Source organism: Pelodiscus sinensis, chromosome 2 (assembly GCF_049634645.1).
Source record: "Pelodiscus sinensis isolate JC-2024 chromosome 2, ASM4963464v1, whole genome shotgun sequence".
NCBI lineage: Eukaryota > Metazoa > Chordata > Testudines > Trionychidae > Pelodiscus > Pelodiscus sinensis.
Genome location: NC_134712.1, coordinates 139,328,604 through 139,346,696, shown reverse-complemented (window position 1 = coordinate 139,346,696; position 18,093 = coordinate 139,328,604). Strand labels below are relative to the sequence as shown.

General features: G+C 40.2%; 1 protein-coding gene across 4 annotated transcripts in view; it reads left to right on the top strand.

Annotated features, from left to right (window-relative positions):
- Positions 1–18,093, top strand: part of SLC12A7 (solute carrier family 12 member 7) — a 165,859-nt gene that overhangs the window by 135,735 nt on the left and 12,031 nt on the right. For all 4 annotated transcript variants that reach the window (XM_075921508.1, XM_075921509.1, XM_075921511.1 and 1 more), the window contains 4 exons: positions 446–641; positions 8,125–8,294; positions 8,491–8,622; positions 11,636–11,743. In XM_075921508.1, coding sequence (XP_075777623.1) covers positions 446–641; positions 8,125–8,294; positions 8,491–8,622; positions 11,636–11,743 — 606 coding nt within the window. The remainder of the gene's footprint in view (positions 1–445; positions 642–8,124; positions 8,295–8,490; positions 8,623–11,635; positions 11,744–18,093) is intronic.

Here is an 18,093-nt window from a genome sequence, read left to right as displayed (position 1 = left end):
TATTTTCAGTCATTCAACTCATTCTTATATAGCTCTTTGTTGACCACTTGTTCTGAATCTTGATGTAGTTTGGCTCTTTGATTTGAAAAGGTTGCCAACCCCTGCTCCACAGTTTGAGCGAAAAGCCAGCTTAGGCTAAGGCTGTAAAAAACACTCATTTCTTCTCTCTGTAAATGGTCTAAGTGCCACTGCATAGGACAGTACAGCGCACCCAGAAGGTGTTTGGGTTATATGTACACAGAATGATGTAAAAACTTGGGTTGTAGTTCTCATACTACTTGTTCATTCATTATGTTGAAAGAGCAAAACAATGTTCCTTATTGTCATATTCCAGCCAGTGTACAGCATTTTATCAGTACTTTAGTGCAACAATTAACTATGGTATTTATAATTATTTCCTTTAATATATTTCCACCTATAATCTTCAATTTCTTATTTTTCACAGAATGTTAAGTCCTTAATGAGTCTAGAAAAGACCAAAGGATTTTGCCAGATCGTGGTGTCTCCCAGTCTTAGAGCTGGAATGTCCCATTTGATTCAGTCTGCTGGTCTGGGAGGGATGACTCATAATACAGTCCTGATGGGCTGGCCACAGTCATGGAAACAGACAGATAATCCTTTCTCATGGAAAAACTTTGTTGGTATGTATCCATTTGGTTTTGTTAATGCCATTTTATTGAAAATATATAATGACAATGTGTTTTAAATGTTATTTTGTAAAATGTAAGTAATTTATATGCAGTTATACTTTAACCCAAAGAGTGTGGAAATAATAGGCTATTACTCCCATCGAGATGAATGAAAACTGGTAGGTGCACAGCACTTTTGAAAATCAGCACACTTTATTTAGATCTCAAAATATGGACTTTAGAGCCCAATTTCAGGCTCCTATGTGTGACAAGTTTAGCTTAAATAATGATACAATTGGCCCCTTCTTATTCAAGGAATTTACTTCTTGTATGCGTTCAAATTATTACCTAATTCTTTTATCAGCCTTTACTCCTTTTAACCTGCTGAGTCAATAAAAATAAGAGAGGAAAACAAATGGATTCTGTTGTTTCTTGTGCGTTATCTGTTGAACTGATTATTAAATTCTGGTGCTAGGAAAAAAATATTTTTTTCAAACTTACCCAGGCAGGCCCGTGACCCTAAGCCACTGGCAGACCTGCAACACTTGGATTATTCAAGTGTCCATAGCCACAGAGCCTCAGCTCCCACTGGCTGTGGTTTGCCATTTCCTGCCAATGGGAGCTGCGGGAAGCGGCATGGCTTGGGCTGCAGCCAATGGGAGCTGTTACTAACATAACATTAAAATGTAATTATTTAAATTATACAAATGCTTTTCCTTATTAATATTAATTGTAAAAATTCACATTTCAACACAGGAATTATCTTTTTCATAACATATTTCACCTTCTAAGTCTAACTTCAAAAGAATTAAAAGGTGTCAAGTCTCTTAAGCAGTGACCACACAAATATCATGTTTGAAGGTCTAGTCTGTAGTCTGCAGCATACATTATTCAAATTTGAACAGTTACTTAGGTTTCCACAAGACCTTCTGGAAATGTTTGCTGCCTTCTATTATTTTTCCTCTGTAAATCATGTAAGTTATAACTAAATCCTACATACATCCCTTCTTATATAATGTAATTGTAGTTGTTTCGGTCCCAGGATATAGGAGACAAGGTGGCTGAAGTAATGTCTTTTAGAGAGGCAACTTCTATTGTTGAGAAAGAGATGCTTTCATGCTGTGCAGAGCTCTTCTTTAAGTCTGGGAGTACCTTTCCCAGACCTAAAGAATAGCACTGTGCGGCTCAAAAGCTTGTGTCTCTTACAAACAGTAATTCTTCCTTGGACAAAATAAATATATAGACAAACTTCAGAAATAATAATCACATTATGAAATCTGTTTTATTTAATGTAAAGCTTCTGCCATTTTCCCCATTGCAACTATACTTTTTCTTCATGCTATTAATATTGCCTTTGTGTCAGGTTGGGTCACAGAGATTCCCTTGAGACTGTCACCTGATGGGCTGATCATACCACTAAGCCTGCCCACCTGTCCTCTGGGGCATCCACTATCCTGTTCTGTTGAACCAGAAGCTCTGGTTTCCCCTAGCCAAGGCATACAGTTGGGGTAACAGCAACACAGACACTGAGAACAGCTCAGCTAAGGAACTTGACACAGCACTCGATGGGATCAAAATCCTAGATAAATGCATCTTACTCTTCATAAAAGGTTTACACAGAGCAAGCTCATAAAGTTAACCCCCTTTATTAGTAAAAGAGAGATAAGCATTGCTGTTAGACCCCTCTCTCCAGTATCAATTATTTAAACTGGGATTAATCATAAACAAAAGTGATTTTATTAAATATAAAAAGTAGGATTTAAGTGATTACAAGTGATAACAGACAAATCAAAGTAAGTGACTAAACGAAACTAAAACAAAAACATGCCATCTAAGACTAATATACTAAGAGAAGTTGTTAGAAATCATAATTTCTCAACCTGGTTCTTATTTCAGATTTAGTCTTTTTCAGACCCAGAACTGTTCTTTCTGACCTGAGTCCAGCAGCTCATCTCCACCCCCGTTAGAGTTCTTTTGTTTCCAGGTCTTTTCGTGTATCCTCTTGGGGTGGGGAGCGTTCTGTGAAGCTAGCTGAAGACAATAATTGTTTGTTTCCCATTCCTTGTTAGAATATCCCCAGGGTGGGAAGTCTTTGTTCCTACCACTCCATGGAAAAGTACCAAATTCAAGATGGATTTCAGCACCAGGTAGCATGGGACTTTCTTTGTAGGACCAACATAGTCCAGGTTTATAAGAAAAACAAGACTATTCACAAATCATTGTCTTGAGCACTGGGCAATTAAGTTCTAGCACATCTAGATACCTAAATGGGTTTGTATTTCATATTTCTAACTTCACATGCAAGAACTACACATACACACACACATAGAATCTACACAGTCAGCAGATTACAAGCTTTTCAATGCCACATTTTTCATAAAGCATATTTGAGCTATGCATATTCATATTCAAAACATATTTCCATAAAAATATGAGGGTGCTACGTTACAGCCTCCTTTTGCACTATTTGGAGTGGCTCCTGACCATAAGTGCCTACTTTGGGGAAAACTGTCAAAAACAGGGCAGACAACCCAGACTGTAGGTATGTTCTACAAGTGATTTCTCAAAGCCAGTAACACATTTGAACTTATGGATCCCTCTAGCAATCTTAACGTGGAATTACAGACTGTCCCCTTAGACTCTCTAGTCTTTCTTGCTCCCCAAACTAGACCTACTAGTAAAAATGGCCACTTACTCCAGAAATCACACCATGGTCAGGTTGCTACCAGTCCCAACAGATAAATTGGTACCTGTATATTACACCAAAGACAGTGCCTGTGTCCAGACTTGAAATAAACTATTTAAATGTTTATTAAATATGAAAAAGAAATGAGAGTTATGTTACCGGTTAAAGCAAGCCAACACATACACACAAATGAGTCATCTAAAGCCGCAGAGTGACAGAGCTGCAGTGATCTATCAGTTCAAGGAAGGAAAATCTAGAAGACTAATAATGTTAAAAAAGAGCATATGGCTTGACCCAGGCAATTACAGATATGTTATAATGTGATATCAACGCCAGACAAAATAATGGAAAAAAATGATACAGGAAATTAAAGAATGAGAATATTATTAGTTTCAGAAGCTGCGTAAGTCTGTAACAGGAAAAACTTTAAAAACAACAAATAGACTAGTAGCACCGTAAAGATTAACAAAACATGTAGATGATCTCATAGCTGGGTCATGGGCAGCCAGACCTAGTGTTTGGAACCAGAAGCTGATGAAACAGGAGTTGAGAATCAGATAACTGAGGATACCAGCAAATGAGAAGTCAGGCTACCAGAGGGTCAAAGGCAGGAGGAAAATAGGAAACAAAAACCATGAATCAGATACTAGGGTGACAGAAAATCAAGCTGCACGAGGGGGAGCAGGATGCATAAGGCATACAGTCCAAAATAGGAAATAGTCCAGCTGTTCTGAAAGCTTCCCACTTTTGCTACTGGCTTAAAGAAGGTAAGCAGGCCAGTTAGCTGTTCTTGGACTCCACTAGTAGGACTTCACAGGAAAAATCTTAAACTGGGACTGGTCTTCATGGATCGTAGGTAAGTAGTTGTGAGCAGGCAGCCAGGTAGAGGTTTGAAGCAAAATTGCTCATGTGAATCCTGCAGCTCTGGGTTCAAGCCTCATGAAAACATGAAAAATTATTATACTGGGTTGGATCAATGGTCCATCTAGCCCAGTATCTTGTCTTCTGACAGTGGCCAATGCCAGGTCTTTCAAAGGGAATGAACAGAACCAGCAATCATCAAGTGATCCATTCCCTATTGTCCACTCCCAACTCTGGTAGTCAGAGGCTACGGACACTGACAGCATGGGGTTGAATCCCTCGCTATCATGGTTAATAGCTGTTAATTGACCTGTCCTTCATTAACTCATCTTACTCTCTTTTTAATTCAGTTTTGGTCTTCACAATCCATTGGTCATGACATCACCCCTCTCTCCTATGGGCACCCTCTAGGCGACATGAGTCCAGGTTTCTCAGGGTGATTCCTATAGAAGACCTAAACCAGGGCAGGAGTATGAATGTTTTCTTCCATGTGCCAGCCTCTGGCAAAATCTTCTCAATCAGTCAATTAGGTACCATTACTTGCCACACTTATCTGAGAATTGAGGACTTTGTGGACAATGTATTCCTCCTAACTTCATACTTGTACTGGTGGGAGCAGTGATTGGGTTGTATTGGGAAATATGTTCTCAATGTAAGGTTTTAGAAGTGAAATGCAGAATACAGGGTGTACTCTTAAGGGACTGTGAGTGTGCTGGAGCTCCAAGATGACTGGGTTCACTTGTCACTGAATCCAATATGGACCAAGGAACCAGTAGTCTAGTTTCTGAGAAGATCTGTCCAGGCAGATTCTATAGAAAGCCAGACCTTTTGTCCTTTTATTCTACAGCCATACCAACAGAATGAATGACTGTCTTCTAAAAAGCAGAGACAAGTTTGGTGAGATAATATATATATTTTTTGGACCAACATCTGTTGGTGAGAGGGAATCTCCATTATCTCAAAAGCTTCTGTTTTTCACCAACAGAAATTGATCCAATAAAAGATATTGTATCTCTCACTTTGTTTTGCTAATACCCTGGAACTTACACTGTTACAACAATACTGTATACCACAAATCTTGGAAAAAAGTGATTCTGAAACGGAGTATTGGTTGACAAACAACTGAACAGGAGCTTTCAGTGTGATGCTGTGGCAGAAAGGGCTAACACAGTCCTTCCTTATAAAACAAGGAGAAATAAACAGAAGTAGGTATGTGATTTATTTTTGTAAACTACTGGTGAGACAGATATTGATATACTATTATGGCAGTCATTCATTCTGTAGGTCTAGCCAACGTTCTTTGTTCATACATGTATACATTTACATTTGGGTTTGTTAAAATGAATTTTTGTTTCATGGGACCTGCTTACCAAATGATCGATATCATAGCCTATAAAAAAAAAGCCTAATTCGAACTACCTACTCCGTGCCGCGTGTAGCCATGGGCACGGAGTCCGAACTACCAGGGATTTAAAAATGGCGGCACTCGGCAAGATGCAAATGAAGCCCGGGATATTTAAATCTCAGGCTTCATTTGCAACTTCGATTGACTACATTAACCACCCTAGTTCGAACTAGGGTGGAAGTGTAGACATACCCATGCTTATTATTCAGGACATAACAAACAGTAATAACCACTGAGATATTTTTGTCACTGAGATTCAGTGCAGGGAGTGAACATCTTCAGTGTCCCTTCAGTCTACTAAAAGTACATTCAACTGCATTGGGCACCAGCTGCTAAGATGGTGGTTCAATCATTGCTTGGCACTATTGAGGTAGCCAGTGCACAGGTTCATGAGCCAGCGAAACAAGGGGTAGGCGGGGTCCCCTAGAAGCACTATTGACATTGCCATATTGTCAGTGGTAGATGGCCAGTTGGGAAAGACTGTCCCTGCTTGCAACTGTCTGACTAGTCCTTTGTTTAAGATGTAAGCATCATGTACCTTCCCTGCCCAGTTCATAGTGATCTTGGTGAAGTGTCCCTGGTGATCCACCAACACTTGGGTATCCATAGTAAAATAGCCCTTTTTTTTGTTGTACTGTGTGCCGACATGGGATTATATATGCTGTCACCCCACTGCACTTCGGGAACCACAGTTGCTGAAAATTCATCCACTGTATCCTGCACACTGTTAAGAATCATAGTCCTGTGTAGTAGGAGATGATTAATGGGTTGCATGACAATGGCCACCACTAGATTTTTCAACTAAAAAATGATTTCCCACTGACCAGTAGCAATCCAACATTGCAACTTGCTTCTCAACTATCAATGGAGCTGTCATTTTGGTGTCCTTGTTCTGCAGTGCTGGGATGGGCTTACCACATAGATCCGTGAATGTGACCTTTTGTATCTGCAGCTTGTCATCCCATACCTAAATTGTGATGCAAACCACCAGTCAGTGCTCATTTCTCAGGCCCCAAAATGCTGCTCCACTGTCATCAGTGGCTCTGTGAACTCCTCCAAAAATCTTGTATTATTGTTTGCTGTGTCCCTGACCAGACTATCTTTGAAGAATCATCATATCCCCCATTCTTGCAGTACTTCTTGGGGTCTGAAACACAGGGGTATAGTGTGTCCTGTATTTCCAGTGTTTGTGAGAATAGTGCAGAGCTCTGCAGGACTCCATGTGTCTGTTAAAGAGGATGGACACCAATAAGTGCTCAGTGGAAATCTTCTTTTAAAAGCACAAAAATTATGGGATATGGATGGCATTATATGGGATGAAAAAAGTAGCATGCTGGATGTATCTGTAATGTACCTGTGACAAAGTACACTGTGGATTGACACAAGTACTCATGAGTACACATAGTGCCAATACAAGCAGCTAGGTATGCACAAGTGGTATACAAAGTCTGACGGCTAAATGCCAATATAACTTACATCAACAAAAATGTGTAATATAGATTTGGCCTGTAGCTATACACATTTATTTAAGCAGTAACATAGCTTAACATAGATTAAGGTTTTTATTTTTAACACTTTTTATATATTATAAAATGGTGAATGACAAATTTCTTATTTACTAGATGATGATTACATTTTTAATCATGAGTTGTGACAAGCTGCTTTTGGGTGAAAACTGGAATCAATTTAAAATTAACAAAAACACTATTTCCAAATGCTTTTATTAGTTAATTAAAACTAACTTAAGCACGTTGAATACAAAAGAAAAAAATGTAAATTTGTAAGAACATGTTTTGCATTGAAAACTTATTGGTTTATTAAACAATGTACTATCTACAGTTAGAGAATTGAGCTAATTGTTTCTGGTATTCACGCCTGTCAAAGTTTTCAGACTTGTTGATCTCATCCTCTTGTACCTACTCTATATTCATAAAGTGGAACAGGGAAACTAGTTTTACTGCTTTTAGAACTTCCAGTTAGTTTCTCAACTTGAATGAACTAGTCATTGGACTGACTTAAATAAATAAACTGAAATGAAGATAATATTTGTTCCACACATGTGAAAGAGGATACAACTTTCAAAGTCAGCTTAACTCCAAAAAATGTTTCCAGGTGTTTAGCCACCAACTTCCTCCAGTTCTGTGGTCTGACTTGCTTTAAAACTTGAGCAGAACACGTATACTGTTTGGTTGTTTTTTTAAAATTTAATGTACTTTTATTGTAATTGATTATAGCAATTTAAGGTACTATAATCGATTGTCATATTTGATTTTATAAAGAAAAATGTATTTAAATTAAAAGTTTAAATTAAACAATCAATTTTGAAAATATCATTAATTTTTATTATTAATTATTTTTGTGTGAATGTGGATGTGTGAGATTGTTGCTTTTGCTTCCTCACTTAAGCAGGATTAGCTTTTAACCAAAGTAAGCCTGTTTCACAATGGTGATATTGTGGATATTTTTATCCATCTTCTTCAGCAACTTCAATTTTCATTCAGATTTTCTGATTTGTTTGTTGAATGTCCTCTTTATTCCCTCAGATACAGTACGAGAAACAACAGCAGCACAACACGCTCTGCTGGTTGCTAAAAACATTGATTTGTTCCCAGCAAATCAAGAGCGCTTTTCAGAAGGGAACATGGATGTGTGGTGGATTGTTCATGATGGCGGCATGCTGATGTTGCTTCCTTTCCTTCTTCGACAGCACAAGGTAAAGTGCATGACTCAAAAAGAGAACTCTTAAAAAATGAACAGCAATGACTTTTCTTTCACTATGCATTACATAAAATTATTAAATAAATTCTTAAACATTTTTACTTAACTGTTTAAAGGACTGAGAATAAGAGGGGCAAAATTACTGCTACATTTATCATATAAAATTATAAAATACCTTTCCCCTTAAATAGGTGTGGAGAAAATGCAAAATGCGTATCTTCACTGTTGCCCAAATGGACGACAACAGTATTCAAATGAAAAAGGACCTTCAGATGTTTTTGTATCATCTTCGCCTTAATGCTGAGGTGGAGGTTGTTGAAATGGTAAGCTCCTGTTTGTTTTACCTATTACCTGAAAACCTTGAACTTCCTCAGCCTCCTGAAATTTCTTTTGCCTAATGACAAAATAAATGACATTTGGAGGGATGGTACTAGGTCCTGCCGTGAGGGCAGGGGACTGGACTTTATGTATGTTAGAATACGTCTGTGTGTCTGCGAGTCAGTTTGTTCAAGAACTCTCCCTAAATCAGTGGTTCTCAAACTGCGGTCCATGGACTACTTGTGGTTCATGGCCATCTTTCAGGTTGACTGTGGCTTGAGGCTCAGTCCCCACCCTCTCTGCAGTTGGGAGCTTGTGCTGCTGCTCCAGCTCCACACTCTCTCCCCCACCACAAGATTAGAGTGCCAGCTTCCCGTTGGGGACATGGAAGCCCTGAGCCTTGCTGCTAGATCTTGCTCACAAGGGAGCAAGTGGCTCCATGTGCTACCACTCCCCCTCCCCCTGACTGGGGTAATGGCAGCATATGGATGCACTGCCTGGAGGCTTTCCCCACTGCTCCTATTGGCTGGAATTATGGCCAATGGGAGCAGCTGGATATGGTGCCTGGGAGTAGCACCTGGAAGCGGCAGGAGGCACAAAGCTAAGTAAGCAACTCTCCCCATTCCCCTCATGCCTAGACTCCGCACTCTCATCCCACACACATACCCCCCCCCCACAGAGACCCCACACCAAAAGCTCACTCCTGAACCCTTCCTTGTTCCTGCACAATCCCTCTTGGCCAGACATCCTACCCCTGGACCACTGCTGCACCCTGGCTCCTGGCCAGACCTCACATACTCCTGCCTCCTGCACCCAAACTTTCAGGCCAGACCTCTCACCCTTAATCCCCTCTTACACCCTTATCCCTATCCCATTCCCTGGCAACTCCCTCCCATACATTGAACCCTTCATTTTTGGTCCTACCCCATAGCCTAGAGGGGCTCACAAAATTTACTTACCCTGGGACTCCAGAAGAGTTAATCTGGCCTGTGGGAAGCCCTGGACTTAGGTTCTCCTTTCCCCTCCTCCCCCCATGGGGCGGGAGTGCCTGGAGAGTATGGTGCCTCAGTTGGAGGCCACATCTGTGAGGGTTGGGTTTTTTGGGAGGGATTGTCTCTCGCTTTTCTGTGGCTCCCAACTGATTTTTCTGTGGCTCCCAACTGATTTGTCTATGGATCAGTGGCCCCTGATCCAAAAGAGGCACCCCACCCCTGCCATACATAAAGACAGTGTTGAAACCTTTTGTTTTGGATGTAAATTAATATTTTACTTTATTTAAAATGAAGTTTGGTAAACTAACATGATAAAGTTAAAGTGCTTAATCTGTTTAATTATTTTGATTTTGATAAATAATATTTCCTTTCTTACCAGTTATAAACACCACTTTACATTGCAGCTGCATATTTAAGTTTTTATGCTCCACTAGCCTAATATGAATAATTTAGTATTTAAGGTATTTAGAGATAAGCAAAGACACTTTTTTTCATCATGGGCAGTTGGCTGATGGCCCACAGAAAGGTTTGCATTGTACAGAGTAGGCTGCAGGCAAAAACGTTTGAGAACCACGGATGTAGTGAGACCATGATGTCTGATAGGAGTTGCTGACACAAAATAATAAACCCTGTGTCAGCTTTGACCCTTTGCCAGCTGCTGCCAAATGGTCACTATGTCACAGCGTGTTGGTGGCCATATGGGTATGGTAGAAGAAAAGTCTTTTTTTTTAAATTAGTTTTAATTGAACATTTAGGTGGATAGAAAAAACTAAGCTATTGTTACCAGAAGTCAGTATTTTTTAGCATGTTTGATACCGACAAACTTCAAGAAGTAAAGAGGAGAGGCTGTTTTTAAGTAAACCTCAATAAAAACATGGAGGGCTCTGTCATTGATGTATCTTTACAATATAGAGCTTCCAAGAATATTGAACTGGATGGGAGAGTTTAGATAGGGTAATCTTTCTTCTTAAATGTCTATGTTTTGTAAAGTCTTTTTACTCCTGTCTTTTGAAAGGGTACTCCATCATGTTTTGAGTTTTTAGTGAATTTTTCAGATTTAGAAATGTATTTACAATAATGAAGAAGAAATTGCTGTTTTCTGGCATTTATTAATTTCAGTCTTAAGTCAGGTGGTCCTTTCATAATCATGTTAAAGCCATTTCTTTCGAAGATTCATTGTGAGTAGTGATTTGCCTCTTGAGTTCTTTAGAACCACCACATAACTACATATTTGCAAAATATTACCATTTTAAAACTTCTTTGTGCTCCTTATTTGCCAAAATGCCTGTTGTCACTTTTGTGTGTTTAGCTATTTCTGATATTCTTTGATACTAATGTACTTTCAATTTGATTAAGGTTGCTACCTTTTCTATCCATGATAACCTAACAATATTTGCATATTTTAAATAGATATGTTTGTTTAGTTTGTTTTCATTAGGAATCTTCTCTCTATTTTGTTATATAGTTACATTTCATTTTTGTTCAACCCCTCAAGGCTTATTCTTTATTGCATTGTTGTCTCTTTACCCTGTATAGACTTGAAAATTAGGATTCAAAAGCACTGAAAACAAGATATTTAGACTCGGAAATACTATTAGAAGAGTGGTGGGCAAATACCAGCCCACAGGCCGCATCTGGTTCCCCAATGGCTATATTTGCTTGTGTCTTCACAGGTATGTGTGCTTGCAACTTCTGTTGCCACAGATCACCATTCCTGACCAATGGGAGCTGCAGGAAGCAGTGTCCTGGTCCATGCTACTTCCCGCAGATCCCATTGGCTGGGAAGAGGAGATCTGTAGCCAATGGGCGCTGCAATCACCCATACTAGCAGAAGTGCAGGCAGATATAGTGACATTGGTCACCAAGGGCTAACCCTGGTGAGCTGCCCCTATTTTAATGCCCACTCCTGTGTTAGAATATAAATTACCACAAATGAAAGCAAACCCCAGTATGTTAGCCAAATGACAGGGATTTTTTTGCTAATGAGATTTTTCTCCTTTTAATGATGACAAACTTATTTTTGCAGTTTGAAAATGATATTTCAGCGTTCACGTATGAGAAGACTCTTATGATGGAGCAGAGATCGCAAATGTTAAAACAGATGCAGCTGTCTAAGAATGAAAGGGAAAGAGAGGTAATCAATTTAACTTGACTATAAATTTAATGAAAATTAAGTGTAAGTCAATGACAGTGGTAATGCTAGGTAGGCCTTATTCTCCAACAATTTCATGACTGAACAGCCACTCTTGGCCTATTCATGCAGCCTTCCACATACAGATTCACTCCCAGCTAAATACATGCTCATGCTGATCAGTCACTCATGAGTTACATACAAAGCAATACCTGCAAATGCTTGGTCTTAGATTTCCGCCCCCAGAAATGTGCATCTTGTGCTGTCCAAAACACTAATGAGTAATGCAAGCTCATAGAGAAAATTCATCATTTAATCAAAGGCAATTATATATGTACGAGCCTTGCTGTCCCACTTCTTCTTGTTTTTATATTATGCTCCCCTCTTTGAGGATTAACTTGAGCTGGGGTGTCGGCAACACATAGTGTCTTGTGCACATGAGGGTTGAACCATCTCTGTGCAGATATGTAAATATTTTGCTGTTTGCCTTCTTGTTGAAGAATGGCTTCATAGGCCAGTGATAGCTGTTTAACATCTGAGTGGGATGCTAGTGTGTCTTTATCCTTCCATAACAGATTTGTGTCTGCGTGTCTTAACACTGGAGCAAGTTATAACAATGATATATAGTAGAATCTAATAACTTCTGATATAATGTTGATACACACATTTTATCAGGACAACAATATTCATCGGATTATGAGTTTCAAATGATATCTCACAAGGCATACTTTGTACAAAATTTATCATAGTCTTGTAAAAGTGGTGACCAAAATAATATAGAATATTACAAGTACCTACTTTCAAGAAAGCAGAGAAAAATTATCCAGGAAACTACAGGCCTGTTAGTTTGACCTCAGCGGTAAGCAAGGAATATTGTGTACAGTGCAGGTCTCCCTTGTTTAAGAAAGATTCATTCAAACTGGAGCAGATGGGAAAAAGGGCTACTTAGTCCAGGTCTACACTAGACCTGGAAGATTGAGTTAAAGTACGTAACTCCAGCTACATAAATATGTAGCTTGAGTCAGTTTACCTTAAGCCAGGCTCTGCGCCGTCTTCACAGAGGGAAGCCGATGAGAGCAAATACTCCCGTTGGGTTCCCTTACTCCTCGCAACTGCGAGGAATACTGGCACTGATTAGAGGCACCCTTAGTGTTCGATTTAGCTGATCTTAGCTAGACTTCCTAAATCGAATGCCAGAAGATCAATCAGGGAAATTTGAAACTCCTAACTTAGGAAAGGAGATTCAAAGAGCTTGGCTTGTTTAGCCTGAGGCTGAGGGGTGATTCATTTATTTACACAGAGCAGTGGTCACCAACCAGTAGGTCAGGATCTATCAGTAGATCTTAGAGCCTCTGACAGGTGATCCTAACAAGTTTATCTGTCCCTTTTAGCACTACCATGCTGCTCCTACCCTTTGTCTTGGAGGTGCCCCCTGCTCTTGGGAGTCTCCCGGTTGCTGTGCAGGGCACGGGAAGAGGAGGAGAAGGGGTACTAATGTTGGGGGTGGGAGGGGCAAGGATGGAGAGAGTTTGGCTGCTTTTGGGAGTGCTGCAGGGCCAGGGTAGGGGTGAGCCTGCCTTAGCCCCTGCATCACTATCCAGAAGCCACCTGTGGTAAGCAGTGCCCAGATGGAGCCTGCATTCCAAACCCTGCTCCCTGTCCTGAACCCTTTCTGCACCCCAGACCTCTGCCCTAGCCCTGAGTCCCTGTGCACCCAAATTCCCTCCTGGAAACTGCACCCTGAACCCCCTCCTGCACCACAACTACCTGCCCTAGGTCAGCTCAGAACCCTCCCCCCCACACACACACACTCCAAGATCAGCATCTGCATCCCCCTGCCCCACACCCCAATCCTCTGCCCTCAGCCTGATAAAAGTGAGTGAGGATGGGGATGGGAGAATGGAATGAGCAGGGTGGGGCATTGGGGAAGGAGACAGAGCAAGGGTGTTTGGGTTTGAGGTAGATCCTCAATTGCACTTAAATTCAAAAAGTGAACTCCTGCTTATAAAAGGTTGGAGACCCCTGACACAGAGCAAGTGTGTGAGAGAAACAATATGGAGGGAGAGTTGTTTAATAAGTTTAGGCCTGAAATTAGATGAAGGTTTCTAACTCGGAGGAGTGAAGTTCTGGAACAGCCTTCCAAAAGTGACTGGGGTGGGGAGGAAAGGACAGGATGGGGCAAAAAACCTGCCTGGCTGCAAGACGGAGGCTGGTAGGTGTATGGAGAGTATGGTACAGTGACACTGCCTACAATGGCATGTAGCTGACCTGTGACTGCTAATAGCAATTATCTCCAATGATAGGCGATGGGACACTATTTGGGGAGATCTCTGAGTAACTACAGAAAACTCTTTCCCAGCTGTCTGCCTGGTGCGTCTTGCCCACATGCTCAGTCTCTGATGATCATATTTGGGGTCTTGAAAGAATTCTCCCCTCACCATTAAGTTTGGCAGAAACCCTAGTTTGTTTGATTTTTTTGCTTTTTGTCTTGCTCTTCAACCTAGAACATGGATCACTTCTAGGTTTACATAAGTGGTGGATCCTCTGTAAATTGAATCTTAAAAATTCCATGTAAATTAAAATTCTATGCCTGATGTTATACAGGAAGTCCAACTAGATTATCATCCCTTCTGGCATTAAAATAGATTCAATCTTTTTTTTTTAATTCTTATTTGTGGTTGTGTTAATGTGAATACACATTATGTCTGGAAGACCCAAAATGATTTCACGCTTCCTGCTTCTTCCTGATGGCTTGTTCTCTCACCTCCCAAAATGGTATATCCTACTTGGTGATATGAATCTTATAAATAGATGATTGCATTTAGGCATATAACAAAGCAACACTAATGTGTCATGCTGACAGTCAGGGATGGGGAACCTTTTTTTGGGTCAGAGGCCAGTGACCCATTGAAAAATCAGTTGGGGGCCACGCACAAGTGAGAAGAAAAGAAATCCCAAACCCTTACTGCCATGATCCCTGCTGAATGAGAAATATAAAGACACTCCCCACATTTCCTTCGCACACCAGAGCTTAGTGGGGTAGCTCAGCATAATAGATTTCATGTGTTCCAGCTCCATGGTGAGGCTGTGTGGGGCTGGAGCACAGTCAGGCTCCCTAATGCTGGGGAGTATCTGAGCTCAGGGGCTGGATCCAGGAAAGCCGGGGGCTGGCCTAAGATTCCCTACTCCTGGTCTATATCATTATGTTCACCAATTTTACAGAATTCTGACAACTTTTGTAGAAAATATACATTGTCAGGTATGATTGAAAACTCATAATTTGCAGAACATTATTGTCCTAGTAAATCTATGTACCAACATTGTGTGCAAAGTTATATGATTTTACTGTATAACATTGCTGTAACATGTTCCAGAGTTAGAAAGATGAGGCAAACCAGTTCCTCAGAGACAGACTCACACTGGCACCCCGACTAGTTGTTAATGTTTAAATGGCCGTTCTCTGGGAGGGAAAGGTGTGAACAAGAAATTTATGTTTTATTACAAGAATAGGTCAAACTTCATGTCTACAAGAGATTGTTTGGTCAACATGACTGAGTGAGGATATTACTAACACAAGAAACTGAATTCTAAAAGTGTGTGAGGAGGGGGGGAATGCTTGATTTCCTGACATCAATGACTTTCAAAGAACTAAATTTGGTGTGTGGAAGTGGGGAGGAGAGCTCTTGGTAAAACAAAATTCAGCCAAAGAACTACAAATCCTATGGTGAGAAAGATATTTGCTTTAAATCCATTTAACTTGTTAAGTTATGTATTTAGTTTGCATTTTATCTTTTTGATTTCTTGGTAACCAGTTATGACTCTGATGCCTCATTACTTGTCATAACTTGATCTCTTTTCTTTCTTCTGTTAATATACTTTTTTCACTCTTTTATCTAACTGGTGTATTTGGATTAAAGTGTGGGGAAAACTCCATTTGGGATAACAAAGCTGCTGCATATCCTTTTCCCTTGACAAAATGACATACTATTCCATGAGCTTGCATTATTCAGCAGTGTGCTGGGCAATGCAAAATGTACATTTATGGGGGAAAGTCTGTAAAGAATGTGTTAGTGTTCTGCAGTGTAATACAGGAGTGGCTAGCTAGCCAAGGGCACTTAATGCTGTGCATCTGGGAGTAAGTTACATACTAGAGGCTGTGTGTTAACTGGTCAGGAGTGGCTGTTCACTGTAAAACAGTGTAAAAGGCATCCCAGGTTGGATAACTGATGAGACAAAGGTATTCAGCACTCTAGATAGCACCTCAGGTAATGTCATAGCCATGAGTTATGTAATTTCCATTTTCTGCTGCACAAACTAGATTGCACATGACAATAACATCAGCAAAGTTTTAAGTGCCCTTGATAGAATGGCATGTGAAGTAGCAGAGTGCATTATTGTCACTGGTTGACTGGTGCTTTGCATGGCAAGGCCTATGCTGATAGGACTTATGGCTGAAAAACATATTTGAGGTCATCCTGTGTACCTCTTTGACAATCAGCAGTTTTTCTTTTTCCCCTACAGTGCATTTTCCAGTGCTTTATCTTGCCAAAATTAAAAATCGCATATGTTTGTGCTTCTAACACTTGCCTGGGGATAGAAGGAGATGAGGGGGAGCCTGAACCAGGAAGTTTTAATTTATATTCAGCCTACTTTTATCTTCAATTTAAATTTAATTCCATTACTTGTATTTATATCCTGTGTACTAAATCCAATGATCATTCATGATGTTTATACACATTTTACATATGTCTAAACTGTTATCTTATCTCCAATTTATCTTTGCATATGCTATCTCATATCTCTTTTATTCTTTATATGTAAATCTAACACATTGATATTTTTCTCCCATTTGAATTTCCTTCAAATATCAGTATAATTTGTATTGCTGTGCCTACAACTGAATGCATTATTCCAGCAATGGAGCACCAGAATTATATGATGTGGGATTATTGCCTCTTTGATAACATGCAGGGCTGCTGCTGGGCCTCCTGTACATCTCTATAATCCCAAAATCTGATCTCCCTTTTATCCTGCTATCAGTGATAGTGCTGGCCTGTCTATGCTTCCCTCTTGGGCTCAGGCAAGTCTGTGAGCTGTTCTTGGAGCCAAACAATGGGAAAATTCATGCAACGCCTTACTAATAGGTTTTCCCCTGTCCACCTCAGGATGGCGGAATAACTGAAAAGGCACCACGCTCAATTATGAAAGTGCTTGAGCTGTGAGACAGAATGTTCAGGGTTTTCTGAGGGGCCTTTGAGGCTTCAGTTACTATTCTGTGGCAAGATGTGCCTGGCCATCAAACATTTTGCAAAGGGTATTTTCAAACTGGTAGGGAAATTCCTTTGGCATAGTTGCAGAAAATCCCATTTTGGAGGATTCATCTTCCTCCCCCTCTACATCTCTCTTCTCCTTTCCTCACAGTTTTCTTCCTCTGGTTCCTGTTTTCTAGAGTGGCAGAGGTAGGGCTCAGTATGGTAGCAGCTGGAAGTGGGAAAAGGGAGAGGAAGAGAGATGAACCTTTTTGCCATGGGCTTAGCTGTTATGACAGGGCCTAGTATAGTCTGGAAAGAAGGCTTCTCTGAGACCCAAGCCGTTGAAACATTGTGGTGCTGCCAGTCAATACCTTCTCTATACACTTTTCAAAGATGGCAGGGGCATTATACAGACCTAAAGTTACTTCTTCAAATTGCCACATCCCTTTAATTTCTGTCTTCTGCCTTTCTTTTGGATCCTCTTTTATCAGCCAATACCCACTTTCAGGGTTCAGTATGGAAAAACAGATTGATGTGCTACCTCATCTAGGGCATCATCTATCATGGTAATAGATAATCAAAGAAGTATTTTACAGTCTCTGATTTCAGAAGGATAAGAGACTTTGCAAGTCCATGAGGGAACTTTATCAGGCAGGAAGAACTGTACCTTCAATAAATCCTTACACCTCACAAATATAGTTATGATTAAGAATAAAGATGGTTGCACTGTTGTGTCTGGCACCAAGTAAATGAATACTAGCTATAATGGATGGGCTACTTTGCAAATTGTCAATGAAAACCAAGACAGACATGAGAATATTTTGACTGGGTCCCTGCGACTTCATTAAACCTGTAACTTTAAGTGGGATAACTTCTACTAGCAAGCCATCCTCACAGCTCTGTAAAGGGAAGAAGCAACATGCATCCTTTATGTGTTGCTGGCCTTTCTTGCTTTCAGTGCTCAACTCCACAGCCAATCTATCTCAGATTTATTATTTCAAAGCCTAACCAAGGTACAGAACTTAGCTAAGATCCACAATCACATGCAAGCAACTATTGAGCCTTAAATTAATGCCCAGGCTTTCTTCTGAATCCAGTCCC